Raw genomic sequence first — 24,495 nt, forward strand, 5'->3', positions numbered from 1 at the left:
ATCAATCCTGTAAAGTTTCATTTAAATTGCATTAGTGGTATAAGAGAAGTAGTCTGGACAAACTTTTAAAATTAACAAAAATTATAAAAGGGCCATAACTCTGACAAAATCATTGAACCGGAAAATGCTGACAATATGCACAACTAGACTTTGGTACTGAATCATTCCTGGTAAAGTTTGGATGAAATTTGCACCAGTAGTTTTTATGAGGAGTAGTCCGGACAAGCTTTTGCATATCTGGCAACACACAGAAAAAAAACACCTTTTTTATCAAAGGGGCCATAACTCGGGCAAAAAATCATTCAACCGGAAAACCATGCAATATGCACAAGGACTTGAGCTAACAGATCAATCCTGTAAAGTTTCAATTGAAATTGCATAAGTGGTATACAGAGAAATAGTCTGGACAAACTTTAAAAATAAAAATTATTAAAGGGCCATAACTCAAACAAAAAATCTTGAACCGGAAAAATGCTGACAATAATGCACAACTAGACTTGGTACTGATCATTCCTGTAAAGTTTGGATGAAATTGCACCAGTAGTTTATGAGGAGTAGTCCGGACAAGCTTTTGGTGTATCTGCAACACACAGAAAAAGAACCTTTTTATCAAAGGGCCATAACTCGGCAAAAATCATTCAACCGGAAAACCTGTGCAAATATGCGCAAGGACTTGAGCTACCGATCAATCCTGTAAAGTTTCATTGAAATTGCATTAGTGGTAATAAGAGAAGTAGTCCGGACAAACTTTAAAATTTAAAAATTATAAAGGGCCATAATCTGACAAAATCATTTTGACCGAAAATAGCTGACAATATGCACAACTAGACTTGGTACTGATCATTCCTGTAAGTTTTGGATGAAATTGCACTCAGAGTTTATGAGGATGCCCGGGCAAAATTTTTTCGGACGGACGGAAGACGGCAAAAAGAAGACGGAGAAGTGATCCCCATTGTCGCCACTACTCCGTAGAGGCGACACAAAAATTGCTGACTGTGTGGGTTCAAACCCTGTCAGGGGCAAGCTGTGTTTCCTTGAGCAAGAAACTTTGCATTCATTGCTTAGTACTGGTTGGTTCCAGGAACAGATTCAAGAGTATTTCAATAAGCTTATAGATTCCAACACAATTGAACTAAAACAAATTAAATTTGCACACACTAAAACTATCCATCTGACTTGTAACAATAATGATATACTCATCAATTTATGTACCAATTATACAAGCTAGGCCAACCTTTACAATCAGGCAGGATTTCCAGAATCTACACTGTAAGCTATTTCATGTAGAAATTGAGTGTAGATCAAGCCTTTATTATTTGTTCAAAATATATTTAATATAATACAGTAGAACTTCAGTAAGTTGAAGCTGAAGGGACTTGCGTAAACACTTCGAACACATTGAAAAATTTGACACATACAAATTTGACTCATATATAGGTTTTAATAAAGAATGGGAGAAAAAAATCGGGACATTCATTTTACTTAAGACTCATGGAAAAAATGGATTTATGGTTAAAACTTTTGAGTTCTACTGTTTTTACATTAAAAAATCTTTGGGTTGTGGTCAGATTTTTTATTTTTTTCTATTTTATGTCATTTCATTACAAAAAAATTTATCAAAGTCCCTTTAAACCTAGATATATTGGAAAAGAAAATTGTCAATTAGCGAAGGTATCTTGGAAACACAAATCCAAACACAGCTCTCCAGTGCCTGCAAATATATTTATCTGACATGTATAATGCAAATAATTTTCTTGAATTCTGATTGGCTGAAACACTCTGTATACTATGTCATATATACCATGAAGAAAAGAAGCACCTACAAATAGCAATGATTTCTACATCCATAACGGTTATCTATGAGCATGCATAGTATTCATTATTACTTTCTGTCCTTTAGGGCATATTTCTCATCGTTACATTAAAAATATAAAAGTTACATTGCAATAATGACTTTATACTTGAATTAATTTTGATAGCCCGACATACAAGTATTTGTTTCAGTTTAAGACATGACATCATCTTTACATTCCACTTTTTCCTTTTTTTATGCGCTTTGATGAAAAACATTCTCGTTAATTTATGAAAATTGCCAATATATCCATATCGCTAATAGCCTTTCTGACATTTAAAAATATAATATAAACCTTCGTTAGCAATCTAAGAGTCATTTTAACTCAATTGGTATATTCCTGTAATTAACGTGAAGATGGGCATGTAAACCCGAAGATTAAACAAGGAGGTAATGACCAAAAATTCTATTACTTTTTCCAACACTCTAGTATAGCTTTTAAATCCCACGGTGGTTTTCTGTACACAATGTCTGTCCTAAAATATAAGCAAATAATCAATACATATCAAGATTCAACAGCAAACCTTTTTTTAACCATTAACCAGCTTGGAGAGTGAGTGAGTAGCTTTACCCACCAGAATAGAGCCACACCAACATTCACAACTGGTGGTGGTGGTGGTAGATTTTAATACTGATCACAACAATAAGTTACACTAAATTTACCAGAGTACAGTTCAGCCACACTTTCATAAAACTTCCCTCATCCATCTAAAATTACCATATTTCAATTCAGAAATTCATCAAAACTGGAAAATTAAATTATCATATTAATAAATTCAAAATTAATGCACTTTTACCATATATCATCATAGGCTTTTTGCATTTCCACTTCGAGTATTTTTCCTAGTGCCTCATGTAATACGGTCTTCATTTTACAGTACATGTCATCTACCTGTAATATACAATGTCAGTTAAAGTTCGCTCCCTTTCATGTTACTAAGTTCAAAAAAGTTAGCTCCCTTTCATGTTACTATGTTAACACAAGATACCTCCCTTTCATGTTACTAAGTTCAAAAAAGTTAGCTCCCTTTCATGTTACTATGTTAACACAAGATAGCTCCCTTTCATGTTACTAAGTTGACACAAGTTAGCTTTCTTTCATGTTACTATGTTGACACAAGTTAGCTTTCTTTCATGTTACTAAGTTAACACAAGTTAGCTCCCTTTCATGTTACTATGTTAACACAAGTAAGCTCCCTTTCATGTTACTATGCTAACACAAGTTAGCTTCCTTTCATGTTACTATGTTTACACAAGTTAGCTCCCTTTCATGTTACTATGTTAACACAAGTTAGCTCCCTTTCATGTTACTATGTTAACACAAGTAAGCTCCCTTTCATGTTACTATGTTGACACAAGTTAGCTTTCATTCATGTTACTATGTTAACACAAGTTAGCTCCCTTTCATGTTACTATGTTAACACAAGTTAGCTTTCTTTCATGTTACAATGTTAACATAAATAAGCTCCCTTTCATGTTACAATGTTAACACAAGTAAGCTCTCTTTCATGTTTCTATGTTAGCACAAGTTAGCTCCCTTTCATGTTACTATGCTAACACAAGTAAGCTGCTCCCTTTATTAGGCAATGTCAAAAATATGTCCTTAAAATATTTCAGTGGAAGGTATCTCCCAAAATCAGAGTGTTGGTACAAATGAGTTTTAGCTCAAAATATTGTAAGGTTAGCGTCCTGTAGTACTCATTACTAGAACAAGTTCGCTCTCTGTAATTAAATGTCAGCGCAAGTTAGCTCCCTTAAATACACAATGTAGTGAAAGTTGCATTTATAAAATTTCAACAACACAAAAAAGTAACTCCCTTATGTAAATAGAAGCAGCACAAGTTAGCTCTCTGCAATAAAAATGTCAAAGCAGGTTTATTTCCCTTTAACAGCAAAGTTGCTCCCTACAAACAGCAAGTTTAAATTAAACAGCAAGTTTGCCCCTTTAAAAAGCAGGTTTGTTTCCTTTAAACAGCAAGTTTGCTCCCCCTAACAGCAAGTTTGCTCCCTTTAAACAGCAAGTTTGCCCCCTTTAATAAACAGCAAGTTTGCTCCCTTTAAACAGCAAGGTTGCTCCCTTTAACAGCAAGTTTACTCCCTTTAACAGCAAGTTTGCCCCCTTTAAACAGCAAGTTTGCTCTCTTTAACAGCAAGTTTGCTCCCTATAAACAAAAAGTTTGCTCCCTTTAAACAGCAAGTTTTCTCCCTGAAAACAACAAGTTTGATCCCTACAAACAGCAAGTTTGCACCCTTTAAACAGCAAGTTTGCACCCTTAAAAAACAAGTTTGCTCCCTTTAAACAGCAAGTTTGCTCCCTTTAACAGCAAGTTTGCCCCTTTAAAAGCAAGTTTGCTCTCTTTAACAGCAAGTTTGCTCCCTATAAACAAAAAGTTTGCTCCCTTTAAACAGCAAGTTTGCACCCTTTAAAACAGCAAGTTTGCTCCCTTTAACAGCAAGTTTGCTCCCTTTAACAGCAAGTTTGCTCCCTAAAAACAGAAAGTTTGCTCCCTTTAAACAGCTAGTTTACTCCCTTAAAACAGCAAGTTTGCTCCCTTTAAACAGTGAGTTTGCACCTTTAAACAGCAAGTTTTGCTGCCTTTAACAGCAAGTTTGCTCCCTTTAAACAGCAAGTTTGCTCCTTTTAACAGCAAGTTTGCTCCCTATAAACAAAAAGTTTGCTCCCTTTAAACAGCAAGTTTGCTCCCTTAAAACAGCAAGTTTGCTCCCTTTAAACATCAAGTTTGGCCCCTTTAAACAGCAAGTTTGGTCCCTTTAAACAGCAAGGTTGCTCCCTTTAACAGCAAGTTTACTCCCTTTAACAACAAGTTTGCCCACTTTAAACAGCAAGTTTGCTCTCTTTAACAGCAAGTTTGCTCCCTATAAACAAAAAGTTTGCACCCTTTAAACAGCAAGTTTGCTCCCTTTAAACACCAAGTTTGCCCCCTGTAAACATCAAGTTTGCTCCCTTTAAACAGCAAGTTTATTCTCTATAAACAAAAAGTTTACTCCCTATAAACAGCAAAGTTGCTCCCTTTAAACAGCAAGTATGCCCCCATTAAACAACAAGTTTGTCCCCCTTTTAATCACCTAGTTTCCACCTATACCCAGCAAGTTTGCCCACTTTAAACAACAAGTCTGTCCCCCTTTTAATCAACCAGTTTCCTCCCTTTACACAGCAAGTTTGCTCCCTTTAATAAATGATGTTTATGTTAACTATGAAGAGTCAACTTTACGGAAAAAAAACTATTTGATGTTGTTTCTCACTGACCAGTGTTTCAATGGTAGATGTATTCTCCTCCTTCAGTATTTTATCAGCAAGACACGTCTGTTGAGGTGCAGCAGATAATGTCACCACGTTCTCTCCAACACTGGCTGTCTTCCCGCCACTGAGACAGACTTTATTTCCAGTACCATCCACACTATTTATGTTTTGGTAAACTTCAAGTCCATGAGAAGCTGGAGCTGGACTTTTAACGTAATCTGACTTCAGAAGGTTAACATTGCCTGTAGTGATGGATTTTCCCGCAAAAACTGCTTTGTCAACTTCGTTCAAGCCAGTCAAAATGTCCTAAAATGTTAAAATCACAATTTAATTTGACAATGTTACATGCATGGGTTAAGTTTTTCTTGAGATAAAGAACTTCTTCAATCATGTAAACATTTCATTAACTTTGACAAGAATTTCTTAATTACAAATCTAAAGTAAATAATCAACTAATAATAACATCATGTATGTCCTTGGACCAGGACTCAAACCATGAACCCTCAGAATACCATACCGCGGTACTGAGCTATCTGCTTACACACTATCTCCTGTAATTAGTGAAGAGGAGAGGAATTGATTTAAGTATTGTTTTACTTGTTTTCCAATCCTGTCTGAATTACATTGTTGTGCAATGTTTGTAAATGTCATTTATGTACAATTTATTGAATAAATAAAGTTTAAACTAATTAGTGAACAGTTCAATACAGTGACAGTTGTGAAAGGTATTTTTTTTGTCTATAGTAATAAGAAAAAATATAAGCAATCTGGCATAAGATTTTAACTGTTCTTTTTTGTAATTAAAATGGTCTTAACATAATGGTATAAATATTTAACATTGCAATTTCTTATATAAATGTCATTAATATACAATTACACCATGCTTTTACTGAGAAAAATGATACAAGTTGAACAAACAATCAACACAGAGTAAGTTTGAAGGTTTATTTATTGACCAACATTATTATGTCCTTATAAAAACTGACATTTTTTTAAAAAGAAACCAACTTTACTTGATTTGTAATAAGGAACGCAGCTTCCAATACATAGTCTATTCATTCTCTTTTCTAAATTAGACATATTCAGTAAGAATTTCATAGTTTTCAATAAATTTCTGTGATTAAAATATTTTACTCAAGGATGAGCACAGTATATCATTAAAGATAACGAGGGAGCAGAAAATCTGACTTACCTTTGCTGTGTAAGCCGACACATTACTCACGAGGGCTTTGTTGATCAAATTATTGTCATTTGTTAACAGCACAGCACATAACCCTGCAATAAAATTCTTTATAAATCTACTTTTGTCTGTTACACAGAAAAGGCCACTTTTAGAAAAAAAGTCCTTATTTTTCTCAACAAAAAATAATCTGTCATTACAATAACAAAGAAATCAATGAAGTACTGTTTCAAACCTAAAATGATAAAGAATGAGCATATATTTTCTATTAATACTTTTTGGTGAGTTTCTAATCACAGTAGCAAAAAGACAAGTAACACATACTTGATTTTTTTTTTTTTTTTTTTTTTTTTGAGGCCATACAATTTTATGATATTAAGATCATCCTAACATATTATACTTACCATTTTTCTGACACTGTAAACAAGCCTGGAGAATGTTGTCATCATTACACGTAGATCGGAAGTTGTCAGATGCTTCCTCAGCCTGAATTATAACATATTAGTGCAGTTATTTGTTTGTGGTTTTGGTTTCAATTTACACTAACACTGTTAAGGTAATATTTTTACCTTAGTGCAGTTACAGGCTAACTCCTATCAACTTCAATAGTAGTTAGCCTATTACTGCACTAAAGTCATAATATGGTGACCTATCTTTAATGACAGATGCATTATTTCAAGCACTAGATGTCACCTAAGTAGAACCATTGACCTCATTTAAGACAGCTGCTTTTGCTCCCTTTTTTCTTTTTTGGCTGGGTTTTATGTTGCAACAACACAGTAGAGGTCATATGGCCAGCTTTACTGGTAGAGGAAGACCTCAGGTGCCCCCCCCCCCTTCTGTACATTATTTCAGGCACAAACGACAACTGAGCAGAATCACCCATGATATGTAAGCTAGCTGGATAGCTTTCTCACATAAAAGAATCTGAAGACCCTTGCACCCCTTAAACCTACAGCAGTGAGAGGCAAGTGGTTTGAAGTCAACGACCTAAACCAATCTGACACAGATGCCCCTTATAAGATAGCTGGATAGCTTATTGATATTAAAGACACAAAGACCCTCAAGGGTTTCAAACCCACAGCAATGAGGGGTAAATAGTTCGAAATCAGGGACCTTAACCACTCATATTAATCTAGTATCTGTACTTCGTATTAATATTGTTCTATAATATTAAAATTTCATTTTGTTTAACCTTCTCATTAGTAGTTTGTGAAAAAGTATCTTAATCTGTAAACAAAACCATCCATCATGTATAATGAAAATTTCACAGTAAGGACTGACTGAATAGCAAACAGTGCAAACCATGAAAGATGAAATGCATGGTCACAAGGGTATATTCACTTGCCACCAGCAGGCAAGAGGTGAGTTTTTTTGTTGTTTTTGTTTAAATTCCTTTAATTTACAAAACAACATTTCGAAAATTCTAAGCTAGGCCAATGCCACAACTATAACTTTGGTGGAATAAGGGTAAAATCTAGGAGGTATTTTTATAGGTTTTTTTGCTCTTAACTACAAATTACTATAGTTGAAATACCTCTTTAGGCGTCTGTCCCTTGACACGAGGATGTTTACCACTGAACAACGTCTTCAACACACTGATGGCATGTCTCGCTTTCTACACAATGTAAATACATGAAAAATGTCAAACATGTACGTAATGGATCAAAACTGTTTTGTCCATAAATATCAGAAAGTTATTCAACATCTAATTCAGCCATTAATCTATTTAATAACTTAATTAAGCCTTATCAAGCCTACCAGCCATTATTGTAAATATGTACCTTAATTAACCCTAGGTCAGCATCTAATTAAGCCATTAATCAACTTAAATATCTAGTTACACCTTATTAAACCAATCAGCCATTCACAGTTCTTAAGTATCTAAATAACAGAATATAAATTTATTCAGCATAAAACTGTTATACAAAGTTTATAGCTAATTAACATATGGTATACATAATGGATGCAAGACAATGAAAACGTGTTTTCAGAAGAGAATAAAGATGCATATACTTCAACTATCCTGCTTAGTATTGTACAATTATGATATTCTTTTTTACTGGCAAAATGAATAAATCAGCATCTTATTAAGCCATTAAGGTGACAACAGACACTTTCCGTGGTACTTACATAAATGTCATTTAAACAAAGTTATTTTAATAATAATTGTTATTTATTTAATCTTTGTGCATTAAATGTCGTTGATCATCATAAAAAAATAAAATATTTGAAAAAAATGCCTTTGTAAATGATTGATTTTGAATAAAAATCCTAAAATTTTTAAATCGTCATATCAAAGTCATTTTTTAATTTTTGTCATCAAACTTTTGAAAATAACCATACTTATAATATCTAGGGAACCGTGTCTCAATTTTTTTCTATCTTTTCTCAAAAAAATATGACGTAACGTCAAAACTTTTATGCGACTTTTTTCACCATACATATTACGTAATTAAAGATAATTAAGTCGCCTATTGAGCAACAACAAAAATCCCTGACACGGTTCCCTCCGTAAATGAATTTCCTTTCATGTGCTTTAAACCGCATGTTAATTGCTTGATTATTAAAGAAGTTATGCCGATTCAAAGTTAGTCCGACCCGCATCAAACGAAGTGTCATAAATCGGCTGTTCTCTCTCGGACCCCTACGTTTCACGCTAAATAATTGCATAATACACAAATATCGCACCAGAGAGGGTCACAAGTTGCGGTAACATACTCTCTAACAACATTTTATGACCCAGTGACATCTGACCAATTAAAAAGCTGCTGATTGATATCAGTTTATAGCTGAAAATTTCTTCAATTCTTAACGTGATTTACTGATCGTCTGGTATCTGTCTCTCACATGTCACGTGACTATCGGTAAAATTTTGAGGCACTCAGTGGGGGGAAATGGAACGCATTTGCGCACCGCTAGCGGGGTACTTAATTGTTTTCCTTTTTGAAGTTTATTATTATTATCATTAGCATTATTATTGTATTATACCAGTATCACTCTGCCTGTGTATTCGTGTATGAAATTCTGTTAAAATACAAAAAAATAACAAAAAACTAAGCTTCTGACAGTCTTTAAAGTCCATGGTAGATGTACAAATAAGCACGGGGTATTATATATCTTTTCCACCAAATTGATAATGCTTCACATATTTTTAATAGAAATAAAAGGTATTACTAGATCATTATGATCTGGCCTTCTTGACTTCTATTATGAATATCATCTATGCACGGCAAGAGATCCAGTTTCTACCGGGGATACGTCTTTTAGACAATAAATTTTCATACTTTGTCCCAGATTTTATTAGTACTGTGTCGATTTACTGAGAACAATTTATTTTCACTGAGAATATTATTTAATATCTTTTTTTTATTTAATGAGAAATAATCATCCTTAGACAATCTAAAATGGTTTAGAAATTTGTCAGGGATACCTTTCCACAAGTCACATAGGCGTTCACATATAAAATGTTGTCTGTTTGTTGTTTGTGTTTTACTTGACATTGTTAGAAAACGAGGCTGAATGTAAAGTAAGCCCTTGAATCCGTACAAAAGTCTATCAACTCAACGTAATATCTATCAGATTAACGGGACAGACAAATTATTTTCACACATTATGGATATTTTTAGCAACTACATTTTTAATCAACCCCGTGGTCGTGCGATTTGCCGCTATGCTTAATTATTTATGTTTCATACATTATGTTACGTACATTGGCCGACAATTTCTTAATTTATATAAAAAAGGCTAAATGTTGAGATATTCATAAAAGATGTACGTTAGTTGTACGATACATGTATTACGAGAAGTATGGACCAGTATGGACGTGTAATTCACGGATATATGGAACTACCGATTTCCTCATTGATGCCTCAACAGGGGGCGGAGCGCGTTATCGATAATCGACAGGTTACGCGAATAGCAGATACAAATAGTATAGGTTCCGTTTTAAAACGTTTAAAAACACATTTTTTGGACTAACTGCTTCCAAAATTAAATCACAAATGTGTTCAGAAAAGGTTAATAAATCTACTTAGCAAAAAATCTCATTTTAGGTATTTTCAGTGATAATTGACTCCGTTGTCACCTTAATCTAATTAAGTCTCTAATCAAGCCTTAAATTAGTATCTAAGTCATAAATCAGCCATTGATTTTTACCAATTATCTTATCTAAGCCTAAAGTAGCTATGAGAAGTAATTTTTCAAATCCAAGGACCTGATTACCAGCCATTCATCAATCTATTAAACTTTCCATAAGTTAACTGCACAGCTTCCTCACATGAAAGAATCCAAAGTGTCTGGCTGGATTCAAACCAATAGCAATTAGGAGCCAGTGGTTAAGTGAAAACTACCTTAGCCACTCAGTCACGAATGTGCCAAACAATATGCTTGAGGAAAATTACATTATAAAAATCAATCAATTGGGCTTTACTTAAACATGACATAAGAAATGTCTATTAAAGAAAGTGTTGGTTTAGAGATTAAAATATCTGCCACAATGGGTGTTCATAATCATATTCCCTCTTACGACACCAGTTCTGTTTATTTGCCAAAGGTCCATTTGAGATAGGTCCAAATTTGCTTCAATCGCTCATCAAGCTATAAATAAATATGTTTAATCTAAGACCTGATTTTTTACCTGTTTTGGCTTGTTTCCAGTCTGTTTCTCCTTCATGTAGTCTAGTTCACATAAAACAATCCATGGAATGTATAAGCATAGTTTTGCTCTGTCTCTACCTATAAATACATTAGAAATACACCAAAATATATCATAAATGCAGAAACGCAACCACCTATAATATATTTCTATATTACAAAAACAAATACACCAACAAACATATTTCAAAAACCATATGAAAACAACATCCAGTTTTTTTTAATTTTATAGTATACTTTTCATAGATTTTGGTTTATTTACTGTCACAGGCATGTGACACACCCTAAGGAGTTGGTTAATTTTTGGGTAGTGCATAAAACAGTTGTTTCCCTTTTCAAGGAGGGACCCTGGTTCATTTTACATACCTGGCATAAAGCAACAATACATGGGACTTTGTTTTAAAGGTGACATATCTATAAGACCATAAGTGCTGTAAGTTGTGATATGGGAAATCGAACTTGTGACCCTTGGATTACTAGTCCAGCTTTGTCAGATTTATAAATTCTAACCTACATGTAACAATGGACTTGTCCAAATTCTAAACTGGGGAAGTCCATTACACAAATTTAGGGGTATTTAGGGGTATAAATGATTAAGAATAACTAACCTTGAAGCTGATAATCTTTGAGAGTCTCAAACAGAGCCAGGTTTGAGATGAGCAAATTTAGGGGTATTAAGGGGGTATAAATGATTGAGAATAACTTACCTTGAAGCTGATAATCTTTGAGAGTCTCAAACAGAGCCAGGTTTGAGATGAGCAAATTTAGGGGTATTAAGGGGGTATAAATGATTGAGAATAACTTACCTTGAAGCTGATAATCTTTGAGAGTCTCAAACAGAGCCAGGTTTGAGATGAGAACATTGGTATCCACAACCACTGTAATGATCTGTAAAATAGTAGTCAAAAGTTTTGACTGATATCTTGTATAGAATGGTTTACAACATTTTGATTTTGATTCAAAACAAAAATATTGTAAACCATTCCACACAATATTGATTTGATTGAAAACAATAATAATTGTAAACCGATCCATACAGTATCATTTTCGCTGAAAAAGAAAATTGTAAAAACAATATTGTTTTGATTCAAAACAAAAACATTGTAAACTATTCCATTGCAGTTTTGTTCTGAGTGAAAACCAAAAAAAATTGTATACCATTCCAAACAATATTGTTTCTGTTGAAAACATAAATACTGTAAACCATTCCACACAGTATTGTTTTGATTCAAGACAAAACTATTGTAAACCATTCCATACAATATTGTTTTGATTGAAAATTGAATTCATGTAAACCATTCCATACAGTATTGTTTTGATAGAAAAAAAATTGTAAACCCTTCCATACAATATTTGATTCAAAACAGAAATATTGTAAACCATCCCATACAAAATACATCTTTAACAAGGTGTACCTGGTTTGACAATTCTATAAGTTTTTCTATAAGCGTAGAAAAAAATAATTACGACTTTTGTAAATTGATCACATGTCCGCATTGATCAGATGTAATTGGAGCATTGTTCTTATTCTGAAACAGGTGATCAGTCAAATAATACCCTGAAATTCCACTCTGATGGTCAGTAAAAAAAAGATAGGACAAACTAAAAACACAAATTCACCATGGTATAGATTAAATGGGCCATTCTCTCTTCTAACCTGATTTTCACATGTATAATTGCACAGAAATCAATAGTTGATTAATAAGAGGTTAATACACGGCAGGAGAGGGCTGGAAGGTGATAATCGGCCTGCAAAATGAATAATGGACCCGAGGGCTTTAGCCCGAGGGCCATTATTCATTCAGGGCCGATTATCACCTTCCGGCCCTACGCTGACGTGTATTAATGTCTTTAATACACTTGGTAGATCTAATAGTAGCATTAAAAAAAATAACAAAAACATAATCAAAACAAATAGACTTTGAAGTTCTTTCGTTGAAATTCTTGTCTACTCTTCTACTGTTCTGTACAGAGATGTTTTCTGTTTGTGTGTTCAAAGCAGTAGAACCAAGAAGCAAGTTTTATTTTCATTTTTTTCGGAATGAATTTGTCGTAGATCTATTATTTCTTCAAATTTCAATAGTAACAAAAATGTGTTTGTACTAAAAACGTTTAAGGTCTCATAATAAAAATAAAGCGATTCGTGCTGACAACCGACTTTCACTTTTACAGTTAATTGTTTGATGACGTTAAACGTGACGTCATTGTTTCAGTTTGTGCACGTGCACATGTTCTGCGGGCTGATAACTAGTTCTCGGCCCCAGGCCGCAAACTCATAATAGGTCACGTGACACTCATAATCAGTTGAAATCATAGGCAATTTTGTTACTATATATAGTAACAAGTGTATTAATAGAAAATCTGACGTAACTTCGTTTTTACCTTGCTTGTTGCTTTCATAGGTGTAAATTTGTCCGTATAATCATCAAAGCTGCTAGCATTCTGATTACCAGACCCGCTCACATGCTGTCGGACCTCAACCAGAACCTCGTCTATATCCATCATTTCCTCCTCATTCTCTTCAACGGGTAATGTCACACCTTCATCCACTGGTAAGTCTCCGCCTACTCCTATTGGAACTGCCCCGCCTTCTCCAGCCCCGCCTTCTCTCTCAGCCAACTTCCACACCACCTCACCATGTAATTTCTCATCAATCAAGCACTCGTCCACCTCCATACTGACTACAGGCCTTGACACGACATCTGCATCCTTGACGTCTGCTGCCCAGCCTGTTGTTGAAAATAAAAAGAATAGATGATTCACTAGATAATGTATCATAATGATGAACTCAGACTCAAAATAATGTCAAGTTTAGAATTCATAGATCCCTACTCTTGACCTTTTATTTGAGTAACAATAGACTTAGCCACAGACATTGACATTTGCTCTTTTGTTAACAAATATGAAAGCCAGCAGGACAGAAGGACAGCACAAAAGGACAGGAAGCGCAATCTATATGCCCCAATACATCAAGTGGGAGAGAGAAAAAAACACGAGAAATGAAAAAGACATTACATAACTAACCTTTTTCAGGAGGTGAGCAGGTCTTGCTTGTAGTATTTGTTACATAGCCACTATCAACTGAATCATTCACTTGACCTAAACTAACCTGTATTAAAATTAACATTGATATAATACATGTATATTTGTATAATTATATTTTTTTCACAAGGGTACCATTAAATTAAATTTTAAAAGTAAACATGGAAATTCAAAATAGATCTATAGACATATACCCTTAGTATGTCCCACATTGACTTTAATATTTACTTATGTTTACTATCAACATATTGATGAACTACTAACAATGATAAAGTGTATGGCATAATCCAACTTATGAGGTAAGAGAACCTATTTTTTTAAAATAATAACTGTACTTTTATTGCGATTCGGTCAAATATCTTTAAAGAATGCAGCCCATGAATCAGAATATAAAAACTACCTGTGAATAAGAATCAACTGACGGACTCTCGGATCCTGCTCGATCCTGTAGATTATTGATCCAAGCCTGAATACTCAACAGTTTGTCTTTATCCCCAATAAACAACTTATACTCAGCATTATTGTTACGATCAAAATCTGAACCCTCGTCGGGCAACTTGGGCACTCGTTCCTCGCCAACATGCTGAATTGGTGCACTTCTACTTACATTTGAGTCACGAGTTGATGGAGTTAATTTACGAATGCATTGAGAAGTGTTTGTGTTAGTAACTGGTTCTGTTTTACCTAATGTCTCTGTGTTAGTTGCGGGTGTCTTTTTAACTAATGAATTAACGCTATCGCGTGAATGACAAGATCTGACAACTCTACGTTTGTCTTCACCTACATATAAATATGTGTCTAGTGAACATTCTGTCTTATTTACCTGGCTGTTTATTTTTTTCTTTATCTTTGTTTGCGGATCGTCTGAAAGGTCAATTATTTCTTCCCGTTTATCAAAATTCGGGCACTGAATTTCGGTGCCTGTCTTCCGCCTCTTGACTGCCTGTGAATCATCTGTCAAGTTTCTGCTTGAATTTGTGTCTTTCGTATTTTCACGACCACGTTTCCCTACATTTAAGATAGTCCTCAAGTCTTTACCCGCAGATTTTGAATATTCCTCATTTTTCTGCGCGCAGCTTTTGTTTGTAGAACAGATGACTTTGGCAATTCCGGCACTTTTCTTTGGAAACTTTATCGGGGACAAAGTTGTGTGCTTTGGCTTGTTATCAAGGTATGACACATCTTTAGCCACATTTTGTTTTGTATATGAAGGCTTATATGATTTAAATGTCACCGGTTGTTGCGATTTTGAGGATGTTTGCGGATTACTTTTAACTTTTTGCTGTAAACAGTTGCCTAATGAACAATCAGGTTTTTTATAATGATGATAACTTTGACTAACTTGAGCAGAATCTTCTTTTTTATCATTGTGCAAATCTTTCTGTACAGAACTTACAGTCTTTATACCTGTTCCTGCATATTGACAAACTTTTTTCACACTGTAAGGCTGATACTGGCTTTTCACCTGGCCTGAAAACTTTTTATCTGGACTGTACTGACATTGGCTTTTTGACTGGCATGAAAACTTTTTATCTGGACTACGCTGATATTGGCTTTTTGCCTTGCCTGAAAACTTATTATCAGAACAGGACTGATGTTGACTTTTGGCCTGACCTGAAAACTTATCGTCAAGTACACCTCTTTTCAACTTCGACATTTTACTATCATTGTCTGCTTGTACGCTTCTTCGACACTTAAGCTGAGATAAAGTATGTGGTTTTAATGAATTTCTACCAGGACATTCTAAAGCAATGTTACGAGTTTCTCTTTCAGACAAACTTTTTTTATAACTATCACGTGTATTACAAGCACTGGTATCATGGTGTTTATTATGACTAGATTTGAACTGATTGTGTGTGTCCTGCGGCTGTGAGGTTTGTTGCGGGGATGTTGTAGAAACGGGTAATTTCTCTGGTGACACAGCATCAACTACGAGTGACGTTGCTGTTAAAACTGGAGCAGCCGTCATGTTTGTATTCCCACTCTGCAATGAACGAAGAAATTTTACATATAAAAGACTGATGTGGACATTTAGTAATATTAGCATTTTTAGACAAACAGTACAAAAATCTGCTACCTGTCATGATTTATACACATTATTCTCCATTATTCCAGCTTCATAAAAAATATATTGCACTGCTTTATTTACAAGATACTATTAAAGGAACTCCACTGAGGTTTATTAGCGTAAAAACATAAAATCTAAATTTTTCACATAGATAAACATTAGCACTTAAAAGAGAAATACAATTAAAATATAACCAAGAAATATACAAGACATACATTGAAAATGATATGTTTGTGCTATGCTAAGTCCGTTTTGATTTCAATTTTTGATCATTTTTCACTATTAAAATAATTATTCTGGAAAAACGGAGCAAGCTGATGATCTGATATTCTGCACATAGGTTATTAGTATAGATCTTCATCAAATGGGGTAATAATCTCAAAAAATTATTTCCAGTTTCGTCATGTCAAAAACCTCAGTGGAGTCCCTTTAACATAAACATTTTTTGTTTTATTATAAATTTGACTATTTATTGTCATAGCAACCATGTACTGTATTTGTAAATATGGCAATAGAATGAAGTGAAATGTAAATTGTCTATGTAAAATATTTTCAATTTATTCATTGCTAGATGAAATTAATTAATTTCTAACATTTTTGCTGTAGAGTTTGTCTTGTTCCCATGGCATTAGTTTAAAGATCTTGTATGTTGTGAGCAAAGTGGTTAACCACACTCAGTGAAATTATACATATGTATATAAATATGATAATAAAACAATTTTCAAACATCAAAGAATATTGAAAATATGTACTGCAAATATTTGTGCATATTACATGTAATCATTAGAATATAAATGCATTCATTTCTTATTGGAAAATTTGACTCAAACTTTATAGAAAATCAATTTCTAATTACCTCCCTTTATTTACATGAAATGTTAAATTCAGTAATATCTTTATAAATAATGCTTTTTGGAACCTACAATATTGATAAATCTTAATTTGAGCATCATATTTATGATTTAAAACCATAAATAATTGTGTTACAGGATCTTTAATATAAATAAAATTCTGCATGTCTTTTGTCCACAGTGCCATCTATCCATATGTCAGAATATATAGATTAAAATCACTATGTGACCTTTCAAGTTAACACTTATTTACCTGTATTTGATAAATGCTCAGTTTCGTGCAACATATTCACTGTAACAGGACTTCATTTATTGTTACAGTGTTTTACATGTATCTATGTTAAGTATCTAAAACAAACGTGTCAATCTTTCAATCTGGAAATAGCTTTTAATCATTTTTTACGGAAAATTAAAATAGATACTTTAGATATAAAAAACTTTAAAAATACCGGCTTTATAAATACTGGGAAAAAACCTTTAAAAATACCAGCTTTATAAATACCAGAAAAAAAAACTTAATAAATACCACATAATGCTGAAGAAGATCTGGAAATTCCCAAGAACTCGCACCAGAGTTTACATTGAAATAATAAACCCGGTCTGGATATGTTTTTGACTGCTTCACAATCCAACCAAATGGCAGCTCAGCTTTTTTGTCATCCATCTGAAATATAAAAAATACAAAGAGCTGTCTTTCTTGGCACTTATTTCATCAGATACTACTGTACATTTATGATTTGCTATTTATATTGGACATTAATATTAAAAATTTGAAAAGTTTGTATGATGGTTTTTGTATTCTCTGATCGCAGATCAGGAAATACAATGCTGACATTAAATCTCTGGCACAGAATTTCACGACAAACCTAACGCAGCTTAAAACTAACAATGTAAAAGAAAGAAATATTTGGGTTTTTTACAAGTATCCAACAAATTACAACGCATTCAAAGTTTAAAAGTAGCGTTGGCTTATAGAATTGTCAATAAATGCACAATCATAAATTACGCGGATGAATATCATTTCAATCAATGAAAATGCCATTTTTAGCGATGTTGATTATCGAATACTTCAGAGCGTTTAAGTACAGAAATAAATCTGACTGTCGAGTAGTGGAATATATACATGTCGGACTGTTTTGGTGAAAAGATTTTCCCTAAAATATTTACATCAGTGTTCAACAACAGGTTTATCGTGAACAAAATATCTCGAAATTAATAAGGATTACAAACCCGAAATGGAAATTCTAAATATAGAATTATTTGATTTTATTCAAGCTTTCTTCGTATAACTTCCCATGGTGCAGGGGTAACGCGCTCGTTTAGGGTGTGAGAGGTCTGGGGTTCAGATCCCAGTCGAGGCATCTAGTGTCTTTTTTAAGGATGTAGCCACGATATGCAAGGATTAAGTGTGGCTGTCATGAAAAAATGAACATAAATGATTTTTTGTTGCAAATCTAGTCATACCAAATTCGGTACATGTATGACATTGTATCAAACTCAAACTGTTATAGTAAAAAAACTATTTATAAATAATGCTTTTAATGCTGATCAAACTAGGCACAAATGATTACTGGACCTTTGCTTTTGTAACGGCATGCTCAATCTTATATTTTATGTTACCATGGGAATGAGGGGACATCTCCAAACTGCCAAAAATCGCTATTTTGCGTTGAATTTTTCCATTAAAACTGATTTCAAAGTGCTGCAACCTCGCATAATGGATTGAGATAGAGTCAAAGAGTTAGACTTTTCAGTTCTGGTTACACCTTATCTTAAGATAGACTTTTATCGTGAGGCCATTTTGAGCCTCTCACAAGTACAAAATTTTCTTAATATTGAGGGGGAGGTAGCCCCCTTCAAACCCCCTTGCAGAAGAGGGCATATCCACCCTCTGGTAGCATGGGACCCCATATTATCGTCATACTTAGTTTTTTCTATATGTCTGTGATGAATTTAATAGTCCATATTTTGTGTGAAGCAAAACAAATTCAATTTATCATAATACATGTCTTATTAAATGAGGTCAAAATTTTTTGATTTCACCGTATCCATGACCACTCCTGACAAAATACTGAGAGTAGATCTACGCCGGTAATAGAGTTGCGCCGATAATACAGAGTAAGAGTATGAATCTTTTTGATAGGGGGCGGCGCAAAAAGAAGTAATCACTTTCATTTCTCAAACATAAAAAGTGTTTGAGGCCTAAAAAGGACATTTTTTCACGATTTCACGTATAAAGGGTGGGAGTGACAGTGCGTTAATTTGCGTATATATGAGGTAAAGTGTTAATACTGTAGTCGAAATATTGAGGAATATTTGATCGCGAAAACATGTTACTTTACACATAATTGCTGTCAACGACAATTTGTAAGTCTAAATACAAGCAGTATTTCTAAAAATATCACTAAACACGATAACTGCAGCTTATATTTTCAGTCCAATCTACCTACAGATTAATTAACGAAAACAAAAACAAATGAAAGTTAACAGAAAACATAGGTAATCGGCGCGTTGATTGGTCACTACACCCGCACCCCCTCCCCCTGCCCCCCACACCCACTCTACAGCCCTCCTACCTCTCAAAACCATGTAAAATACAGTATTTTTCATTTGAAACATGTTTTAATATATGGTTTATGCTTTTAATTCAATAACCTTCATTTCCTACAAAAAATAAAAAATTGATACATATATATTTAGTAAAGGTATGCAACTCGCCGCTCAATTTTCAGCACTCATCTTAATATGAACTCCATAACTTCAACATTTTTTCACCAATTTTCAATATTTTGGTACCAAATGGTAGGGAATTGAATTACTCTTAAGGAATTAAAGTTGTCATTACAATCATTTCAAGTTATAAGAAGATATGTAATCTCGAAGTCACCGCAAGTGTAACTCGACAGTGATCTGACCGCTGGGTTTTCTTCAAAATTACCCGACTAAACGGCAGTTTATTCGAAATGAATGCATATTTCATTGTATTGCGCATATAAATATGATCAAATTATATTATTATTTGTAATAACTGTTCAATCAAAACATCTTATTAAACTATAACAAACCTTTTTTTCCTATATGTTAAATTCCAAATTATAATGCAAGTAATAGTTCTACAGAGTGCTCTCCCCTTCATTTTTTGTACGGAGTATTTTCATTGGTCTAAGGTTTTCATACGACCAATGAAAATACTCCATACGAATGCTTCCGTTTATACATGTGTACTTTCATTTTGGATTGGAGAATTTGGCATATCGGAAAAAAGGTTTGTTATAGTTTTATTAGCTGTTTTGATTGAACAGTTATTACAAATAATAATATAATTTGATCATATTTATATGCGCAATACAATGAAATATGCATTCATTTCGAATAAACTGCCGTTTAGTCGGGTAATTTTGAAGAAAACCCAGCGGTCAGATCACTGTCGAGTTACACTTGCTGTGAATTCGAGATTACATATCTTCTTATAACTTGAAATGATTGTAATGACAACTTTAATTCCTTTAAGAGTAATCAATTCCCTACCATTTGGTACCAAAATATTGAAAAATGGTGAAAAAATGTTGAAGTTATGGAGTTCATATTAAGATGAGTGCTGAAAATTGAGCGGCGAGTTGCATACCTTTACTAAATATATATGTATCAATTTTTTATTTTTTGTAGAAAATGAAGGTTATTGAATTAAAAGCATAAACCATATATTAAAACATGTTTCAAATGAAAAATACTGTATTTTACATGGTTTTGAGAGGTAGGAGGGCTGTAGAGTGGGTGTGGGGGTGAGGGGGGAGGGGGTGCGGGGGTAGTGACCAATCAACGCGCCGATTACCTATGACAGAAAAAAGGCGAATTTTACAGTAGCCACCAAGTTACTGTTAAAGTGTTATTAATATATAATTAGAAATAAGAAAAATGGATTTACATTGGACACAAATAATATGTTAATCTTTTAATTTATCAGGTAATTTGTGCACTAAGCTGACATGATACATTATTTTCACATCTTTGAATCGTGTACATTTTCAGTTCAGTTGGGTACATGTAGTAGGTTCGACACCACCAAATGTTTTCCTCCCTTATTTATATTATATAGATCTATTGCTATCTTCTCCATCAGCGTGTCCAGCGCTACCCTTTCTAATTCCCAATGGTAGAATAGAAGCTTTCTGAAGCTTTTTGAAAGATCCTAGCTCTAGCAATGGTAGTATAGCAACTGAGGCAATGTAAAGACATCTTCAAAATTATTCAATGAATAATTAGATCAAATGAAATTATTTATTCATATTCCGATTTACGTTTTCGGCCGGAGAAGTATATACACATATACCAATATCTAGAATACAATGGCAAAACTGAATAGCTGTTTTAGAAGTGTGTTCTCATAATTCAGTGACCATGCACTGATGATTTAACACTCACCCAGCTTAGATTTAACACACTCAAACACACTATATTCAATTTAAATTAAGCACAATATCACTTACTCAAACTAAATCACACTCACACACACTCACTCACATGCACTCACGCTAGTTACACTCACTAACTGGCTCTTTCCCTCAATAACTATTTCCGTCAGTAACTCGTTAATTCACTCATTCTTTTACTATATATAAACTCTTTCTTAATCTCACTCATTCTTTAATAAAGTCACTAATTCTTTAACTCTTTCACTCTTTAACTCGATCACTCATTATTTGGCTCACTCATCACTCACTCGCACATCAACTTATTCACTCATGCATTAACTCACTCACTAACTCACTAAAGATCCTTGCATTGCATTGTCGTTTTTAGTATTGGCGATTTATTCTCTATGTATACTCTAGCTTAGATAGACTGAAAACATTTCCGCAGAAACCCCGTCCTTCCGGAACATAACATTTACAGGGAAGTTAAGTAACACAACTACATGTACAAGTCTGAAATATTTCTAAATAAGTTATCTTCTTTGAAAACATAACAGGCACGAAAGAGTGGTACATGTATTATAAATTCATGAAAACGTGATCAAGCGGATCCAATTGCCAAAAACGTGCGTGTAAGATCACGTTCACGTCAGGCCAAGTGAGTCATATAAAAATAAACGCTGTACATCCTAAAAAATCAAATAGTGATCCAGAAGAGTGTGTTACTTAAATTTGGAGGTTTCTCTTTACGGCAAAAAAGGCCTAAAGGTCTAACCCAAGGAAGATGACATCGAGAGGCCTGCGTGACATGGTCGTTTTTGGACTGATGATTTATCTTTCTGTATATTAAGTGTATTAATTTTCGAAATTGACATCATTTCAAATTTCTAGTGTTAACCGTTCGACATCATATGTGATTCCGTTGCGGGTTAGCTTTCTCCTTTAGTTTTGAGTTTCCTCTATACAGCAAAATAAGGCTTAAAGCTCTAATCAAGGAAAATGACCTTTATATGCCCAAGTTGCATTATAGGTTTTGGACCACTCACTTAATGATGTTTAATACTATCATCATTATTTAGGGTACGACTTAAATATGCAACGGAGATAGTTTGGCCTATGCTATGTCCTTTGGTCAAAGTGCGCGCATATTTTGTATAATTTTCATTAGTTGAAATGATGAAATCTCTCACTATTAATTGCTAGTTGGTGACATTTTTTTGGACACCAAAAGTCTGTTAAAATGCCTTCAAACAAACAATTTTTTTAATAAACCTTAAAAAAATATAGCAAAGACGTTGTGTAAAAATTTTCTTCGATTATTTTTTCTCTTTTTGTTTTAACAGTCCTGGGATGCTTGTTATCTAGCATAATTATGATATTAACTCAGCCTGGTTGGCATTTAAAGAGATTTGTATGGAAATTTTTAACATTTATAACATGTTACTCCCAATAAAGAAATCAAACTTAAAGATTATAGTATGCTCAAATTTGATTTTAGAATATATTGATAATTGATACATAGTCTCTTTGTAAATATGAAATATACACACAAAGTAGATATTTTATGTTATAACACTCTACACACTATAAATAGTAAAAATACAGGGCCGGATCAAGACATTTTGGGCGGGGGGGGGGGCTTATGTTGATCCTTTCTATTTCGGTTTATTTATACTCGGCGCCGGAAATTCCATATGTCCGAGAATATAGCATCCTTGCCGGTCCACTAAGGTAGTCACATCGGGGACGTCTTTGTCAAGCTGAATCTTCCTGTAGCCTATTCTTCGTTCGTTGGTGGTAGAGGAGTACGACAATACTGGCCAGGCATCAAGTTCCATACTGACGATAACAAAAACGGCTCTCATTTAGCGCCAACCCTCCAGAGTTAGTCACGACAGGTCAACCAATCACCTCTGGTACTTAAGATGACTTGACCTTGACCTGCCGTGTGCCTTCTCCGCGACGTGCACGCCTCTGGAGGGATTTGGAGAAGACTTATGTTGAAAGACCAAACTCCCTTTTTAAAGGGGTTCTGTCCCGGGAAAAACGAAATGTACATGTTAAATGGTGGCTTCTTTTGCATTTTAGGTGCACATTTTGAAATGGAAGTGTCTATATATATTTCTTTTTCACAAAAAATCAGATTTAATTAATTTTGGGTTGAAATTACATGTCATTTTTGCAAAAGTGGAAGACAAAAAACTTAATGTTAACTGATTTCTAGGGGAAAACTTTGATTTTTTAAAGAATTTTCCAGACGGGCAGATGTCTTAAAATGGTCCTGCTATAGAAAGGAAAATCCCTGATAATACATGTATAACACATTTAGCCTAAAAGGTAATGCTTCAGAAATGCTTTTGATTAAAAATTTGAATCACTTACACTTCAGTATTTGATATAGATAAAAAAGAGTTAAAATTTGCTGAATGTGATATGTAATAGCAAGAGCACAAAAACACGAGGTTATCTGATTTGTACGAGGGGGCGTAGCCCCCGAGTATTACTAAGATTACCAAGTGTTTTGGTGTTCTTTCTCTTTTGTATCATAGTCAAACATAAAAACACGTTCCTGTTGTCACAATATGAAACCCCGGCGAAAATGAACCAATGAACGAACATCTGAATATGATATTTCTGTCGCTTTCTCTTTCTCTGCCGTCACAATATGTAAACCCCAGCAAAAATGAGCCAATCAATGGACATGCTCTGGAGTGCGGGTAACTAATACCCGCACTCCAGTTAACGCACTGTGCATGTATATGTATACGATATAACCCTGACACATTTTCAACAGAAAAGTCTCCAAACTATGATACAAATATAAAAATCATCACAAGGGAACTATTTCTAATTCACCAGTGCATGTATTTAGATCTACTAAGAGTACATATTAACCTAATTTAATCAGTATTATGTAGATGCTTAATGTGCTTTTACATTGATCAAGAGTAATCTACGAAAAGCTTCTGCATGACCAGGAAAATAAAGTCTAAGATATTTTGTTGACGAATTGCCTAGAGGCATGCAATGTCTTGACTGAAAGAATGTTATGACAGGAAGCTCAGCAGGGGTCCAGGCTAAAAAAACAAGGCTTTAGTGACTTACATCTATTTTAATCCAGTTTTTGCTAGTATTTTACTCTCAATGTGCCTTTTTTGATAGATCTTTTTAG

The 24,495-nt window shown here is 33.9% G+C and overlaps 1 protein-coding gene across 1 annotated transcript; it reads right to left on the reverse strand.

The window, feature by feature from the left end:
- Positions 1-1,662: 1,662 nt before the first annotated feature.
- On the reverse strand, positions 1,663-20,974 carry LOC132749952 (uncharacterized). Its single transcript, XM_060739895.1, has 14 exons — positions 20,837-20,974; positions 17,438-17,575; positions 14,393-15,976; positions 13,975-14,059; positions 13,333-13,679; positions 11,757-11,838; positions 10,934-11,031; positions 7,832-7,912; positions 6,699-6,780; positions 6,307-6,389; positions 5,121-5,420; positions 2,650-2,744; positions 2,266-2,328; positions 1,663-1,711 (listed from the first exon to the last, which is right to left on the reverse strand). The coding sequence occupies exons 2-14, from the start codon at positions 17,573-17,575 to the stop codon at positions 1,663-1,665; spliced, it is 3,087 nt and encodes a 1,028-aa protein (XP_060595878.1). The 5' UTR covers positions 20,837-20,974.
- Positions 20,975-24,495: the final 3,521 nt, after the last annotated feature.

The sequence above is a fragment of the Ruditapes philippinarum genome, unplaced genomic scaffold, assembly GCF_026571515.1.
Source record: "Ruditapes philippinarum isolate M1 unplaced genomic scaffold, ASM2657151v2 ctg1783_1_1_1_1, whole genome shotgun sequence".
Classification (NCBI taxonomy): domain Eukaryota; kingdom Metazoa; phylum Mollusca; class Bivalvia; order Venerida; family Veneridae; genus Ruditapes; species Ruditapes philippinarum.